General features: G+C 34.3%; 1 protein-coding gene across 4 annotated transcripts in view; it reads left to right on the top strand.

Annotated features, from left to right (window-relative positions):
* Nucleotides 1–14,236, top strand: part of TRIM33 (tripartite motif containing 33) — a 126,228-nt gene extending 111,992 nt beyond the window's left edge. For 2 of the 4 annotated variants that reach the window (XM_074263129.1, XM_074263126.1), the window contains exons 15-20: nucleotides 2,816–3,162; nucleotides 6,441–6,564; nucleotides 7,928–8,002; nucleotides 9,721–9,873; nucleotides 11,453–11,503; nucleotides 11,583–14,236. In XM_074263129.1, coding sequence (XP_074119230.1) covers nucleotides 2,816–3,162; nucleotides 6,441–6,564; nucleotides 7,928–8,002; nucleotides 9,721–9,873; nucleotides 11,453–11,503; nucleotides 11,583–11,795 — 963 coding nt within the window. In that variant the 3' untranslated portion in view covers nucleotides 11,796–14,236. The remainder of the gene's footprint in view (nucleotides 1–2,815; nucleotides 3,163–6,440; nucleotides 6,565–7,927; nucleotides 8,003–9,720; nucleotides 9,874–11,452; nucleotides 11,504–11,582) is intronic. The other 2 variants (XM_074263130.1, XM_074263128.1) reach the window with 1 other exon arrangement.
* The last annotated feature ends 1,722 nt before the right edge of the window (nucleotides 14,237–15,958 follow it).

Genomic DNA, 15,958 nt, shown 5'->3' with positions numbered 1-15,958 from the left:
GACCATTTTGACAATAATAGAAAAGATTGGAAGAAGGGAAGGTTTACTGGCAAAAAGACGTTCAATTTGGAGCATACTGAGTTTGAGTCTGTCTCAGGACATCTAGTTAGAGATGTAAGACTAGAGGTCAGAAGAAAAGTTAGGTCTATTTATAGAGATCTGAGAATCATCTGCAAAGAGATGATCATTGAGAGCTGATGAGATCCACTAAGTAAAATAATATAGAGAGGGAAAAAGCCAAAAGACAGAACCTTGGGGACAATTAGAAGCTGTGACATATATGAAGATCCAGCAAAGGAGACTGAAAAGGAACAGACATATATACAACTAGGAGAGGAACAATGAGACAAGCACCAGAATCACCTATAAAGGAGAGAGTATTCAAAGAGTGACTGATAGTCCAGAAATATCAAGAAGGATCAGAATTAAGAAAGGACCACAGGCTTGGACAATTTGACAATTAGGATATCATTACTAACACTGGAGGGAGTGCCTTCAATTGAATCATAGGGGTTGGAAGCCTATGAGAAGAAAAGGAAGGCACTGATTCTTAAAGTCTTTTAGTGATGAAAGAAATAGAACACCCACTAGTGTGGATGGATAAATCAAGTAAAGAGTTTTTTTTTTTTTAAGGATGAGGGATGGTTTATAGGTAAATAGGGAAAGACTGAAGATCTCTTGGATTTTCTTTGTAAAACTATTATAATCTAAAATTCAGAGAGTGGGAATCAAAACAGTGATACAAGTGTCACTTCCCAGTTGCCAGGTTCTATAGTTATGTGAGTTAATCCAATTAACAGTCATCAATTCAAAGGCTCTTGTCAAGGAAAATCCTAGCTTATTATTCTGCACCCACTTTTCCATCCTAATGATTTAAGATAATGTGAATTATGAAAGGGGAATAGCATAGTAATATCATTGGAATTGTCACTTGATTTCTATTTTTTGTTTCATTTTTGTTTTTACAAATAAGTTATCCTCACTGTAATTAAGTTTGAACATGTCAAAAGAAATGTTTCATGCTTGAGGAAAGGAATAAATAAAACTCCAAATTCCTGTTGTAGCAAATTTTTATCAGTTTTCATTCTTTCCTGAGTCCCACCATCCATATTCTGCGACTTCCTTTTCGATTGGCTTATAGCAAGGGTAGCTTAATCACAAAGTTGAATAAGTCCATAATGAACTCTCAATTTGTTCTTTAGATTTTATGAATGCAGATTTTGTTGGGGAGTTGGGGGAATGGAACTTCAGTTGGGAAAATGGAAGTTGTAGTATCATCTTTTAAATTCAGGTGTTATTCACAGATGATTGCAATTGCCATAAGTCTGTGCATTGGAATTGTAGATGTTCTAGGATAAAGGTCTTACTAGATCTAGAGGTAACTTTTTTTTTTCTTTTCCATTTTCTTTTTTTTTCTGGCAGGCAAAATAGATTTTATTCAATTAAGTTTATACATCTACCTAAAGTTTGAAGATTTCCAGAATAATTTATGATCAGACTTGGTTAATTTTCCCTTTTCATTTTATAAACTCTCTACTACTTTGGAAAGATATATGGCCAAGACATGGTTTGGGAGACTTCCGAATAAGTACATATCAGCAAGTAGAAAATAGTGACCCCTATTCATTTGTAAAATTTAGAAATAATTCCCTTTGTTATCCAACTTATATGCTAATGGAAAATCACAATTAGGGTAATTACTACTCCTGGAATTTCATATTCTGTGATGTCTAAGTAACTTTAAAATGGATGACGTTTGACTTTCCCTTATTTCATTTTCATAAGTTAGCTAGATAATTTTTCAATGATAATAAAAGTTAGCTAAGTGATGTTTTACATTTATCTTAGTATCCTCAAAAATGTGAAGGTTTTTTTTAATTTAATATTTTTGTTTTCCCCCAGTTACATGTAAAACTGGTAGTGGTTTTTTGTTTGTATTGTTTTTTACATTTGTTTTTAAAACTTTGAGCTCTGGATTCATTCTCTTTCTCTCGACTCCCACCTCCTACCCCCATTAAGAAGACATATGTGAAGTTATGCAAAATATTTCCATAAAAGTTATATTGTGAAAGAAAACATGGATTTTCCTTCACCCCCTAAAAGTAAAAAAAGTTAAAAGTTTTTTTTTTAAGTATGCTTCTGTCTGTATTCAGACACAAACAGTTCTTTTCTCTTGATATGGATAGCATTTGTCATAATTTCTTCAGAGTATTTATGGATCATTGTATTGCTGATAATAGTAAAGTCATTCCACAGCATTGCTATTACTATGTATACAGTACATTTCATTTTGCTTGAGTTCTTGGAGGACTTTCCTGATTTTTCTGAGAGCATCCTGCTTATCTTTTCCCATAGAACAGTAATATTCCATCGTAATCACATATCACAATTTATTCAGCCATTCCCCGATTGATGGCCATCCCCTCAGTTTGCAATTTTTTTGTCCTAAAAGAGAGCTGCTATAAATATTTTTGTACATATAGATCCTAGAAAAGAGAATATATAGTGAATCTGAATCACTCTTATGATAAAGAAAAGCCATAAATTTATTTACAAACATTTTTGTAAACTCTGGACTTAATTTTCATAGCAGGTCAGGAAAGTTAAGCTGCACTCATAGTGTAACATGGGTAGTAAGCATCTAGAGTGAAATTTGAACTCAGATCCTTTGACTGTGAAGCCAGCACTCTTGGCACTGTGCCATGTCACCCTCCTTGGTAGAGGAAACAAACAGATATGGGTGTAAATCTTTTTTTTTTCTTGTAAGAAAAATGAGGTGGTTCTGACATAATTTGATGCTGTGATTTCATTTTAGTTGAGCAGTCCTGAGAGCAGCTTGACACCCCCCCTCTCAACCAACTTGCATCTGGAGAGTGAGTTGGATGCATTAGGAAGCTTAGAAAACCATGTCAAAACAGAACCCATGGATATCAGTGAGAGCTGTAAGCAGCCTGGGCTCAGCAGTCTTGTCAATGGAAAATCTCCCATGCGAAACCTAATGCACCGTTCAGCAAGGACTGGAGAAGGCAGCAATAAAGAGGAAGACCCAAATGAAGACTGGTGCGCTGTGTGCCAAAATGGAGGGGATCTTTTATGCTGTGAAAAGTGTCCAAAGGTTTTTCACCTCACCTGTCACGTTCCAACTCTTCTCAGCTTTCCAAGGTATAAGAAGACAAAATTTATTGCTTCTGAAATTGTTAGGAATTTTAATATAGTTCTCTTTCGGAGGAATCTGGTGCCCCAAACTTTTGTTTTTCTACAAATTTAGAGCCCCCTTATTTCTGCCAAGAAATTTGCTATGTAAACCATGACAGCTAAAACAACTTCCCCCTTTTACATGTAGAAAAGCTGAATCATACCAAGTCCCAGCATTAAGTGGTATGTTCTTAGGCAGGAATGCATCATTTTTTAATTTCTTATATAGTGATTGACTTGACCCCTCTGGTACTTAAGATTTTCTTTCTCAAGGTTGTTTATTTTAATTAGAACATCACAATGAAAAGAATTTTATGCATAAAACTATTTTAAAATAAATTTTGTATTCATGTGTATTTTTGCACATAATAAATCCCTTTTGGTGGAGGTAGGGGTAAGGAGATTTGCTGCATAATACTTAGTATGAGAATTGATGAAAGAAACTAAAACTTGTAAACCTGGAGCAGAAGTTATTTGTAGGCTTGTGGGTGGTGATCATTGATTTCAAATATTTGAGGAGTTTGTCTAATAGAAGAGGGATTAAATTTGTTATGACATGACTAGTTATTTACTATTTCAGTAAATAAAGATGGAAGGATACAGATTTAGACTATATAATTTTGGAATGGTTTGTTATGGAAGATAGAGAGTTCTTTGTTGATGGACATTTTCATTCATATATTTTGGAACACTTTGGGTTATTATGGAAAGGGATTCCTACTTCTCATAGGAATACTCAGCTCTACTTCCTGGCTTCCTTCAGATCTCAGCTAGAGGCTTGCCTTCCTCAAGAAGCTGTTCCCAGATCCCCTTCATTTGAGAGCTTTTCCTTGCAGGTGATCTTCAGTCTGCTTTGTCTGTAGCTTATTTATACATAGGTGTTTGCCTGTGTGCTCCTTGAGAGCAGGGACAATTTTTTGCCTTTTAAAAAAATCTTCATTGCTTAGCTCAGTGCCTGGCACATCATAGATAATAAAGACTTGTTAACTGACTGAAATCCCTTGTCATTAGTACATCAAGTCTGTGACAAGCCTGTGAACCAACTTGCTCATTTTTTTTTCCCTGTCTGAAGGGGTCAGTAGTATGCTAGAGACTGAATGAATAATATAGTTAAGAATTTTTCCAGGAATCCAAGTTAAGGTCACTGATCTTAGAGTAGCTTGCAAATTCCCTTCTCTTCCCTTTTTTTCTAAATCGAAGCAACATTTCTAATTCCCCTTATCTTTTAGGACCTCTTCTTCCTATTCTTAGAGATGTCACCAACATTGGGGTCAGTGAGTTCAGCACTCAGTGCTGTATGAGAGTAGGTCAGGTGCCTTGAATTCTTCAAGAGTATCTAAAGTCATTTACCTCACTTTTCTGAACTGTCAGCTCCATATTTGCTATTTTCTTTTCCAGTTCAGAGGTCATTGGATCACAGTGCCAGAATTAAAAGGGACTCAGAGGCTATCCGATCAAAACTTTTTATTTTTTAGATGATGAAACCTAGGCCCAGAAAGTTAAACTGCCTTATAGTGTATGTAACATGGGTAGTGGTAAGTGTCTAGAGTGGGAATTTGAACCTGGATCCTCTGACTGTGAAGCCAGCACTCTTGGGAAACAAGCAGAAGTGGGTGCAGTCAGTCTGCCTTCTGTAGTTACATTGCTCCCATCTTTGGTCCTCTTGGCCCACAGTCCTTACTTACTATGTGCCCTGAGCCACTTGATGGTTCTGAGATTATGGTATGCAAATGAGATTGTGCTTTAAGAAATGGTTTGAGAGGCGATTATAGAACCGTCTGGGAGGATATTTGTGAACTGGAGCTGATCTGAGTGAGCAAATGCAAGAGCAGTTGGCATAAGGACAGGGGTATTGTAAAGCCTCTGACCACAATTTCAGAGGCTTCATGGTGAAACATCTGCCCATCCCCAATAAAATAACAAAGGATTCATATTATAAAAGGAGAAAATCATGTTGGGGGTTAGGATCATTATAGAAATTTTTTTTTTTTTTTTTTGCCTGACTCTATTTCTCCTGCAAAAAAAACTCTTCATTCTTCTTCTTAATATCTTTTTCTAATGGTGACAGTCTTTTTTTTTTTTTTTTTTTTTTAATTTAATCCCCCAAATTTCAATCCTTAAGGAATTAATTATTCTTTTCTTCTCATTCCTTCCCTATCTAATCAGCTCTGAAATTCCTGAGAAATCACTGAGTCTACCTCTACATTGTAACTCCTCTTATTTCCCTCTCCTTTATACAGTAGAAATGGGACCCAGAATCGGCACCTGGGTGCCTCATCTGTAAAACGAGCAAATTGGGGTAAATAACCTCTAAGTTGCTCTAGAGTAGGTCCTTGTTCAGATATTTATGATCTCATCTGGACTGTGCTGAGTTCTTTTATCCTTTCCTCAAGTGCAGAATATTGAGACATGACTCTTTGTGTCTCGGTGTACAAATCTGATGTCATTCCCCTTTTAAAATCTTTCATATTTATTCATTTCTGAATCTAAACATAAGTACATGTAGAGAGATAAAAGGTTAAATTGAAGCAAGTTTTAAAAGCTGTTTGACACTTTGTTCCTGATTGATTAAAGCAGATATTTCTGATTTCCGGTTTCTTTCATTGGAAATATTTAATCTTTTCTATGGTTAAATTATGCCAAATTTGTTTGAATGTTTTCACCTAGATCATGGGAATATCTACATTTTTATAGGTCTACCCCTCCTCCCCACCTCCACCTGCTTTATTTATTTATTGGAAGAGCAAAACCTAAAGGATCATAATTCCATGTTCCTTTATGACCTGAAATACTACATTGCCACATAACCAATGTTAGCAGTATTATCCCATATTAGTAAATATTGATGCCAACCCAAATTCTGTTCAGAGATGACTAATTAGAATACACTTTTAACTTCTCAGACCTCATAAGTTTAATATAACATCCTAACAAAAACAAAGTTATAATAAAGTAAGATGGCATTACTTCAGTTATCAAAGAATATAAATAGGTATTTTTCACTTTATGTCACTGTGCTTTCCTGAAAATGTATATGAATTATAATTCTATGAGTCAAATTCTGTTTTCTTGTGGGGTACATTGTATTTAAAGAAACTGCATTGAACCATTTTAAAAAGCAGTTGATTCTTTCATGTTATCATTAATTAATCCTCTTGTATTTGTTTTACTGGGACATATAAATCTATGGGGAAAGAGCTAATAAAGTCATCTTGAAAACTTGGATTATGTGTCTCTCTCTATAGTGGAGAATGGATTTGCACATTTTGCAGAGATCTTGGGAAACCTGAAGTTGAATATGATTGTGACAATTTGCAACACAGCAAGAAAGGGAAAACTGCACAGGGCTTAAGCCCCATGGACCAAAGGGTAAGTGCCAAAAAGTTTATTTGTCATTATAGTTTTAGCAAGAGCTGCCTACACAACACTTCTTTGTAAGAAATACTCAGCTCACACAATTTTTACTGAAGGACTAGTCTTGAATTTGAAGCATAGAGGTGTTGGTTAGAATGGTTTAATGTATATAAAGCCTCTTGTGACTGTTCAATCAGTGTATTTGTAGCTATATTTGAAAATAGGAGGGGGCAGCTAGGTGGCGCAGTGGATAGAGCACCAGCCTTGAATTCAGGAGGACCCGAGTTCAAATCTAGTCTCAGACACTTAACATTTCCTAGCTGTGTGACCCTGGGCAAGTCATTTGACCCCAGCAAAAAAAAAAAAAAAGAAAAAAAAAAGAAAATAGGAGATAACATTTAGTTTTGGATGGTAACCTACATTTTGAAGAAATATTTGATCATAATAATATTTGATTCATAATAAAGTGGATTTCATTTGAGGACATAATGGATTATAGGGATAATTCCCAAAGAATTTACATTTTACCTGGATACTTAAAAGAAAGTTTCTGGCCCCTGAATTTGTTAAAATATGCATATGCAAGAAGGCTTTTATATTAATTCTCACATGACAGTATAGCTATTATCTCAGTAATCTTGAGTATAGAAAGATAGTTCATAGCAAATTATTTCTCCCTAATGTTGATTTTTGGTCACTGGGCTTCCTTTTGCTAATAGATGCTTTGTGTTCATTTTAATAATTTGGCCATTAATGTATTCCAGAAGGTTAAAAAAAAAAATAATTGGTCACTTCCTGCCATCCAAAATAAAAATGTTCTGCAAAGTCCATTGTTGAATTGTTCTTAACTTCCTCCCATTTATTTATTAGTTAACCATAAATTGACTTGAAAATATGGCTTGAGATGCCATTGACATATAATTTAGCAGTTGCCTTGAAGAGAGTTTTGCTTTCTACCAGATCTACCTTTTGAAGAAGACATTGTAGTTTTGCAGAAAGAATACTGGACTTGGAATCAGAGAACATGGGTTCAAATTTAAGCTTTTTTTTTTTAGTACTTGTGTAAATTTAGACAAATTACTACATGGTTTCTTCATGCTTAAAATTAATTGATGTTGAATTAAATGACTTAAGTCCACTCAGATTTGGGTTCTCAGTTTAACTATTTTAGATGACCTAGAGATTAAAGACTATCGTTAGATCCTTAGTCATACTAATACTGATGAGAAATAAGGCAGGTTTCCTTGAATGCACAAACTATACTTCAGAACCATTTATAAATAGCAAATTAAGATTGTTCATATGCTAAAGAATATTGTATTAGAGGAAAAAGATAATTCACAAGGTTTTTTTCTGTACCTTTTTTATGGGGAGCCAGAAATGTGAACGTCTACTGCTTTACCTCTATTGCCATGAATTGAGTATTGAATTCCAGGAACCAGTCCCTGTTTCGGTGAGTTGTCTGTCTTTAATGCTCAGCTCTGGTGAGCAGTCCTTGAAAGGACAAAAATTTTATTCAGAGTTTAGAATTTGCAGAATGACAATGAAATTCTTTTATTAAGATTTCATGTGTGGCATTCAGACTGCTATTCATATAAAAAAATTTTTTATTGATTTTAAGATTTAGAAGTTATGAAAATTCTAGGAAGACTTCTACATGAGGAAGCTTACTAGATTGAAAGTCATGTAACTTGAGTCCTGACCATAGCTTTGTCTTAACAGCAAAAAAAAAAAAAAAAAAAAAAAAAAAAAACCATAACCCTCTCTGTGCTGCAGGACAAATAAGGTTAGACTAGTGATCCTTAGATCTTTTTCAGCTTTCAAATTCTGTTTCTATTTATTGAACTTAAAAAGAAACTAGGCTGTATTGTAAGAATTCTAATAAAAATAAAATTGAATTGCCACTCTTGCTTATTGGACTACTTTTAGAAATGCCATAATGAGGGCATTGATTTTAAAAATAAAAGAAATAACTGTGGGAGATTTTGAAGATTGATTTTTGTTTTGTCTTTTTAAAAAAGGGAGGGGTGTTCCTCTATATGAGATAAAAATTCTATAATTTTTGTTATCCAATAATATTATCGGACTAAAGCCAAGAATATTCACTGTACTGCAACTAGAATTATTTTGCTGTGGATGCTTGCATATTTTAATAAAGCCATTATCCATCAGTTAATGAGCAGAATTATGGGATAGTAAAAAGACTACCAGACCAGAATTAGCAGTTGAGTAACCTAAATTCCAGTTTACAGCTAACAGTGAGATACTGGACTGATCTACTTATTTGCATTAAGATTCAATTTCCTAATCTGTAAAATTCAGATTAAAATAATTTTAAAATCGTTTAAAATTATGTATTGGCTAAATGTTTTGTGCTGGATATTTACAATTGTGTGATACTATAGTTTTTCTTAAATTTAATATGAAAAGGGGGGGGAGTAGAAGTTATAAAAATGAAAGACCAGTAAAGTAAGACCAAAAGAACTTTTGTTCCCTGTAAATAGTAATAGTTCCATGACTTCCAATTGATATGAAAGTGTTTCTGTGCATACATGGATACTATAGAAGATAATGATTTTGTTGCTTTTTTGGTGACCATTTTATTTCTGTTAAATTATTAAATACCATTTAAAAAATTAAATACTAGCAAATTTGATTGAGGGTCAAGACCAGAATTCATAAGTGTTATTGACAAAGAACCATAGAAAATTTAGAGGTTTGCCAAACAGATTTCTCTATTATTTCTATGAAAACATTTTCCTCTTTTGCTGGTTGGAGTACCTTCATAGGACCTGACCATATTGCTGTTAGTATGGTTTTTAATGGCATTATCTTCATATTTGCTGACATGAGCCTTCTGTGATCCTTGATCAACAGGTTGTCTACTGCAAATACCCTAGTATTATAAAGATACCTAGATATTTAGTAACCTTTAAACCACAAAAACCCCATAGGGATTTTCCACATACTCATTAAGAGAATGTTATTATTGATTGGATTAAAGGAGAAGAGTTTTAAAACATTTATTTACTTGAAGGCATATTTGTCTTCACGACTGAAGTATTTCTAAACAAATACATAAATTTCCTAATTGATTAGTGCCTCTTTATTTAGTCTTAGACTAAATAATTCCCTAGTTATATTGTGCTATTCAATCTCTCTTTTTTTCAGATACCAAACTACTATAAAATTATAAAGAAACCAATGGATTTATCCACAGTGAAAAAGAAGCTTCAGAAGAAACATTCCCAACATTACCAAATCCCAGATGACTTTGTGGCAGACGTCCGGTTGATCTTCAAGAACTGTGAAAGGTTTAATGAAGTATGTTAGCTTCCAAGATGTAGAGCCTTAGGTTTAAAAAAAAAAAAAGTTCTTTCAAACTCAAAAATAATCAGTTTCTAAAGTTTTAAAATCTACCTCATTAGCACTAATAAGTGGGGGAGGGGGGATTTCTACCATTTCTAAATAAGAAAGTTGATTATGCTTAGGGGAGGTAATGTTAGGCCTGACAAATGAAAAAGATTTTTGAAAAACATTACCTGATTAGTTAAAATTTCTTTTTTTTTTTTTTTAATTACCAGAGTCCAGAGGTAGTCTGATGAGACTTTTTCAAATCCATGGAAAACATTGAGAAAATAAGCCTTTATAAATAGTAGACATTCAGAGAGCTACCTGATACAGCTGAGATTATATAGGCTTATACATTTACGATTCAGTCACTTTCAGACTTCATCATAGAGAGCAGTCAATTTTTCATTTTTGTGATTCTGAACTTTGTCTTCTTTGGCTATAAGTTGAGAATAGGAGATTGATAAATTTTGGGGGCCAGCATTGCAGCTTTGCTGAGAGCTTCCTTTATTACACTTTTTATGAAAGGACAAGGTTATCTTCCTAGTCCTGGAGAAGAAAATTCGGTAGAAATCTTTTTCACTGAAACAGATTTTTGTATTGGCTCTGGGAAGAAATTGAGACTCCTGTTCTCTTCCAGAAAGGCATTATCTAGATGGTGGGAATAGGGGAGCAGAGGCAGAGGGAGAGGCTCTATTTTGGAAGTATTCTTGTCCTTAAGATTCTAAGACTTTTTCTAACAGTGGTTCTGGGTTCTCTGTGATTCTATAAGTCCAGTTTAATGTCCATGAAGATATGTACTTCTGCCTGTGGATTTATTCATCATCCCTATAATACTGATACCCCAAACAAAAATGAGGAAATGTGAGAAATAGATCTCTTTAATAAAACTAGATTATAATGTTTGTATTCTTTGTTTTTTGTGTGATAGTGTGATTGGGTTCAAGGTGAAGGATGGTACTAAGATAGTTGCAGCAAAATTTCTCTCATTTGAAATAGAATTGGTAAAAAGTATGATTTGAAATTTTGGGGGTTTTTTAAGAGTAAAGTTCTAAAGTTTTCAATATGCATAGTAACACAGACTAATGGCTGACAGAATGATGTCCCAAAGGATCTATTATACTTATTTAGTAAATAAAATAGTTCCTGATTAGCATGTTCTGTTTGCAAATGAATATTGCTCAAGTAATTTTTTTAAAAAGACTGGAAAATAAATTTCTTAAGCAGGTTAACCATTTCTTCTCAAACCTTAGTTATATCCTTTGCTTTTTGATCCTTTTTTTCCTACATAGTGAACAGGTACTTCAGCTCAGCCTTTGCCCTAATTATTACAAATTCTGTATTAGTGGGGTTTAAATAAATAAGGTTTTGCTGTGGATTTAGAAACAGAACCTTATAAAGAAAGTATGTTCTGTTGAATTTTTTAAAGCAATTGATCAGTCACAGCAATTTGTTTTCCTTTATGGCTGACTTTAGTCACCGATCCTATGCAGTCTCATAACTTTAGAAAGGTTTATAATTTCCCTTTTTTTGACTCTGGTATCCTTTTTAGATGATGAAAGTTGTTCAAGTTTATGCAGAAACACAAGAGATTAATTTGAAGGTAAGCTTTTCAGACCATGCACACTTGGTGAAGGGACGTGCATTTCCAATAGGTAAATGTTCCTATCTTTTGTTTGCAGGCTGATTCAGAAGTAGCACAGGCAGGGAAATCAGTTGCTTTGTACTTTGAAGATAAACTCACAGAGATCTACTCAGACAGGACCTTCCCACCTTTGCCAGAATTTGAGCAAGAAGAAGATGATGGTGAGATAACTGAGGACTCTGACGAAGACTTTATCCAACCACGCCGAAAACGCCTAAAATCAGATGAGAGACCCGTGCATATAAAGTAGAATGACACCATGGACCTAAATAACATTGTAAAAACTTATTTAAGTGTTGCTGGAACGTCCCGCCTACAGTGGCCACCTCCTTGAAGAAGCTGGTAGCTTGCTTTTAGACAGTATTAGATTGAAAAATGTTTGAATGGAAAATACATTCTTGTCAAAAAGAGGGGACAGCTTTATTGCATAAAAGAAAAACAATTGATTTGAAGTTCCCTGTTCTTCCCGAAGAGGATGGGTCTCCGTATTCTCACATTTAGAGATGGGTGAATATTGGTGATCATGTGTGGTTTAGATTGGTGTAGGATATTGGCTGTACAGGTAAAAATAATTTGAGTCATGTGGCTTGATAATTTTTTTCTTAGGACTGGATCAGCACAGTTACTAAAAAAAATATCATTTCCAATACTGGGTTCTTGTCTAGTTAAAGTGAAAGTAACATTGCTCAAATTTCCCTCTAATATGGACTCATCATTGAATCATGATTTTCAGTCAATTAGTTTTCTCATGTGAATGTTTTTGGACTTAATTTTCTGTGTTAACTAACCTGGCTTTCATAGCTAGGTGCAGGAAATCCAACCATTCACTTGTTGGTCAGCCTTCCCAGTCTACTGAACCAGGGGTCTGAGTGGACTGGGACCAGTAGGGTGAACCTAAAAAAAAGTGATAATTCTTCACTAGTAAATTATGTATATTATACTAGAGTCCTATCCAGAAACACACTCCCACACACTTGCACTTCCCAGATTAACTCATCAATTATATTGTTGCCCCATGAAACAGGCAAGATGTTTATTCCAAAATTAATTTAGTTTTGTGTGCATTTAAATTTGAGTCTGAGAAGGTAACTACTGGCAGTCATCCAGTCTTCCTTCATATCAGTTTTCTGATAGACCACTATTGGCAAACAATAATCTGTTAACTACCAAATGTGTAAAATTTCCTGTATTTCACTTTGTCTTATTTGTAAATAGTAAACTGAAACTTCTGGCAGATCGGCAACATTTGCTGAGCCTGTTTTTTAAGCTAATGTGTATTCTTACTAATGTTCCTATCGAGAATGAATTTGTAATATATGCTGTCTATTTCTAACATCACATTCATATTTTGAGGTTCTATCTTATTTTAATAGAGAACAGACTTCTCAAAGCTTTCTTCAGAAACAGCTTGTAAATGAAATGTCTAAAAGATTCTAACAAACCCAGTGGGGTAAGATTACTCGTTCATCAACCAAGTGGGATGTTTGCATGGACTGGGGATTTAAAGGCCTTGAAAAGGGTTAGGAGTCAGAGCCTGAAAATCAGCCAGTCCCCACTTGAATGGTCTTTGGAGTACTCCCACCTCTGTTACCCTGATCACATCACAGCATTACTAGGCGGATAAATCAACTACTCTGGAATGGTTCATTTTTCTTCTCTTCATTAGTAATGCTTAGATCCAAGACATGTGTAATTTAGCCCTTGTACAGGCTTCTCTTTTGTTAGGAAGAACATTTTAAAGTCCTACTTTTGTTTGGGCAATTTAGACCATAATGCAGTGGCCAAAATAAAAAAGAATGTGCTATTAGATATTTTCTCAGACGCAGCAGCTTTGTGGCAAACTTTTGCCTTTTTTTTTTTAAATATACTTTCAGCATGAGTAGTTCATACAGTATAGACCATTCACAAAATGAAATTATTTGACTTAACTGTACTGTAGAAGTAAATATTTTTAGCTCATCTTGAACCAACAAAACACTCTAAAGAAATGCTTATACAAAATTCCTTTGGATTGTTTCTTTTATTTACCAGAGGAAGAAAAACAAATAACCTTGAGGCCTTTCTAAAATACTAAAACAGAGTTGGAGTCCTAAAGTGCTGGTTTGACTCACTTCGCTGTGTGATCTTGAATTCCAAGCCTTCCTCTAAATTAAATTACAAAAGAGGCATTAAAATATTTTAGAATTTCACTCAAGTTTGTAGAGAACAGTTTTCTTCCAAAAGTAGCTACCTTTTTTACTTGAAAGAATTTTTCTCTTCCTCTGAGTCCTCTCTCCCCCCTTTCCTTTCTCCCTTCTCCCTTCTTTATCATGGAACGAGTGGGAAAACACATTTGTTCGAAAGTCTTTTTTAGGTCAAGAAGATGACCAGTTCCCTTTTAAGGAGGGCAGCATTGCTTTGAGTCCTGACACAGGGCTGTGACTTTTCTTTCCCTTTCATGATTCTTCATTATTGTCCCATCATCACAATCTGTCAATTTGGAAAATAAGATGGAGTTATCAGTTTTATATTCTATTTGTTTTCCAGTATTTGTATCTTTGGGGAAGATAGAGATGAGGCAAAGTTTGGTATCTTAAAGACCATGTTAAAAAAAAAAATTCTTCAAATCATTTGAATTTTGATATGCAAAAAACCATATTGCTTTTTCAGTAGCCATTCAATGCTGCACAAATAAACTGAAGGTCAAAAGTATTCACTTTGGACTTAGTTGAATTTTTTTCCTTACATACTATCCAGAATGTAAACTCTGATAAAAGGTTATTTCTTTTGAGTATCCCATATTGTATTGTATTAGTAGCATTGGACCTTGTTAGTATAAATTCTCTTGATAGCCAGAAACTTTGTATGTTTTCTAATTAAATTGCAACTGAAGACCAACTTTAAACATGGAATAACAGTTGAGGGTGTTGGGGGGGTTATTTTGAAAACCTTATATCCATGTGTTTCTCAAAAGTTTCAGAATTTTCATATTGGGATATTTCTTTGTAAGAGAAATTGCTGGAAAAATCTCATTTGTTCAAAGGCTTTAGGTTCTTTCCCACAACACCTACCCCCCAGCTCCCCACCCAAAATAAAACTAAAGACCTTAAAGTAAAAAGCCACTTCTTGATCTGTGATGGCTTAAATGTTGGTAGTTCACAGCACTTGGCTCAGTGTATTCCTGGCTGTGAAGGGATGACTTTATACAATGAATACATGTGGAGGGAGTTTCTGAGCCTAAAGGGCTTTAGAATTTGTTGTGCTGAGAATAAACATTCAAGCTCCTATCACAGAATGAAGGGCCTGAAACTGAGATGGTTCCTCTGGGTGTTCTACTTTATGATGTGAAATGTCTGGATAGTCAAATAATGTAAGATGTCTAATTCTAATACTTGCTTAAAGGAATACTTTTTTAAATAAAATGACATCTCACTTTTAGTTGTAGCTGGCCCTAAATTTTTTTGTTTGTTTGTTTTTAAGTTAATCCAAAGAAGTAAAGGCAGTTTGTTCTGAAATAGATGTGAAAAGTGTATAGTGTGCTAATTGTGGACTGATTAATTACCTCAGCAGGTATCCTGCCTTGTAATTACTAGTGATTTGTGTTAACCAGCTAAATAGATTCAGGTCTCCTGACTGTGCCCTGGGACTGTGGCCTACCACATATTATGAAGGCTGTGTTCCTATCCAAAAAAAGGGGTGCGTGACCACCTGCCTCATTCTTTTTTTCTCCCTGGCCCCTTGTTCCCTTTCTTTTTTTTTTTTTTTTTTTTTTTTTAAATTCCCCCATCCCATACACACTTTTAACAAGCAGACATGCTCTATAAGTTTAGATATTTGATTTCTTGTCAACGCTGGCATTCAGCACCAGTGGCTATCAACATCATTAACATTGGATCAATGAAATATTTTATAAAATTTTTATCCCCTTATAATTAGAAAACCCTATCTATGCTTGTCATCGAACATTCTTTATTAACTAATCTACTGAAGCTTAGGTAACAGCAGCAATGTTTCCAAATCGCAGTACATTATAACAACATTCTGGACACAAGTCCATTTTTCCCCTCTTAATTGTCTCTTTTTTGGAAAGCAATAAAACTGCTTTAAGTCTGTTGCCTATTAGCATGACATGAATTCTTTCCTTTGGACAGTGATTTTATAGGAAAGTTTGTATGCATATTGCCAAGACTAGCTTTTAAAAATAAAAATATAAATGTGCAGGAGTTGCGGACAATATATTGTGGCATTTTATTTTAAAAATTGGGGAAAGTTACTTATTTTTTTAAAAGTAGGTGTTTGAGTAAATAATGGAGGTACTTTTTTTAAGAAATAAATTTATATGCCACAGTTTACATAAACGTATTTCAGACTTCACATACACACTTGGATATGGCAGTTTCTTTTACTCTGTTAAAAATGCATGTACAGAAATTC

The sequence above is a fragment of the Sminthopsis crassicaudata genome, chromosome 4 (assembly GCF_048593235.1).
Source record: "Sminthopsis crassicaudata isolate SCR6 chromosome 4, ASM4859323v1, whole genome shotgun sequence".
Classification (NCBI taxonomy): domain Eukaryota; kingdom Metazoa; phylum Chordata; class Mammalia; order Dasyuromorphia; family Dasyuridae; genus Sminthopsis; species Sminthopsis crassicaudata.
The sequence above is the reverse complement of the archived record's forward strand: the minus strand, read 5'-3'. Positions and strand labels throughout refer to the sequence as shown.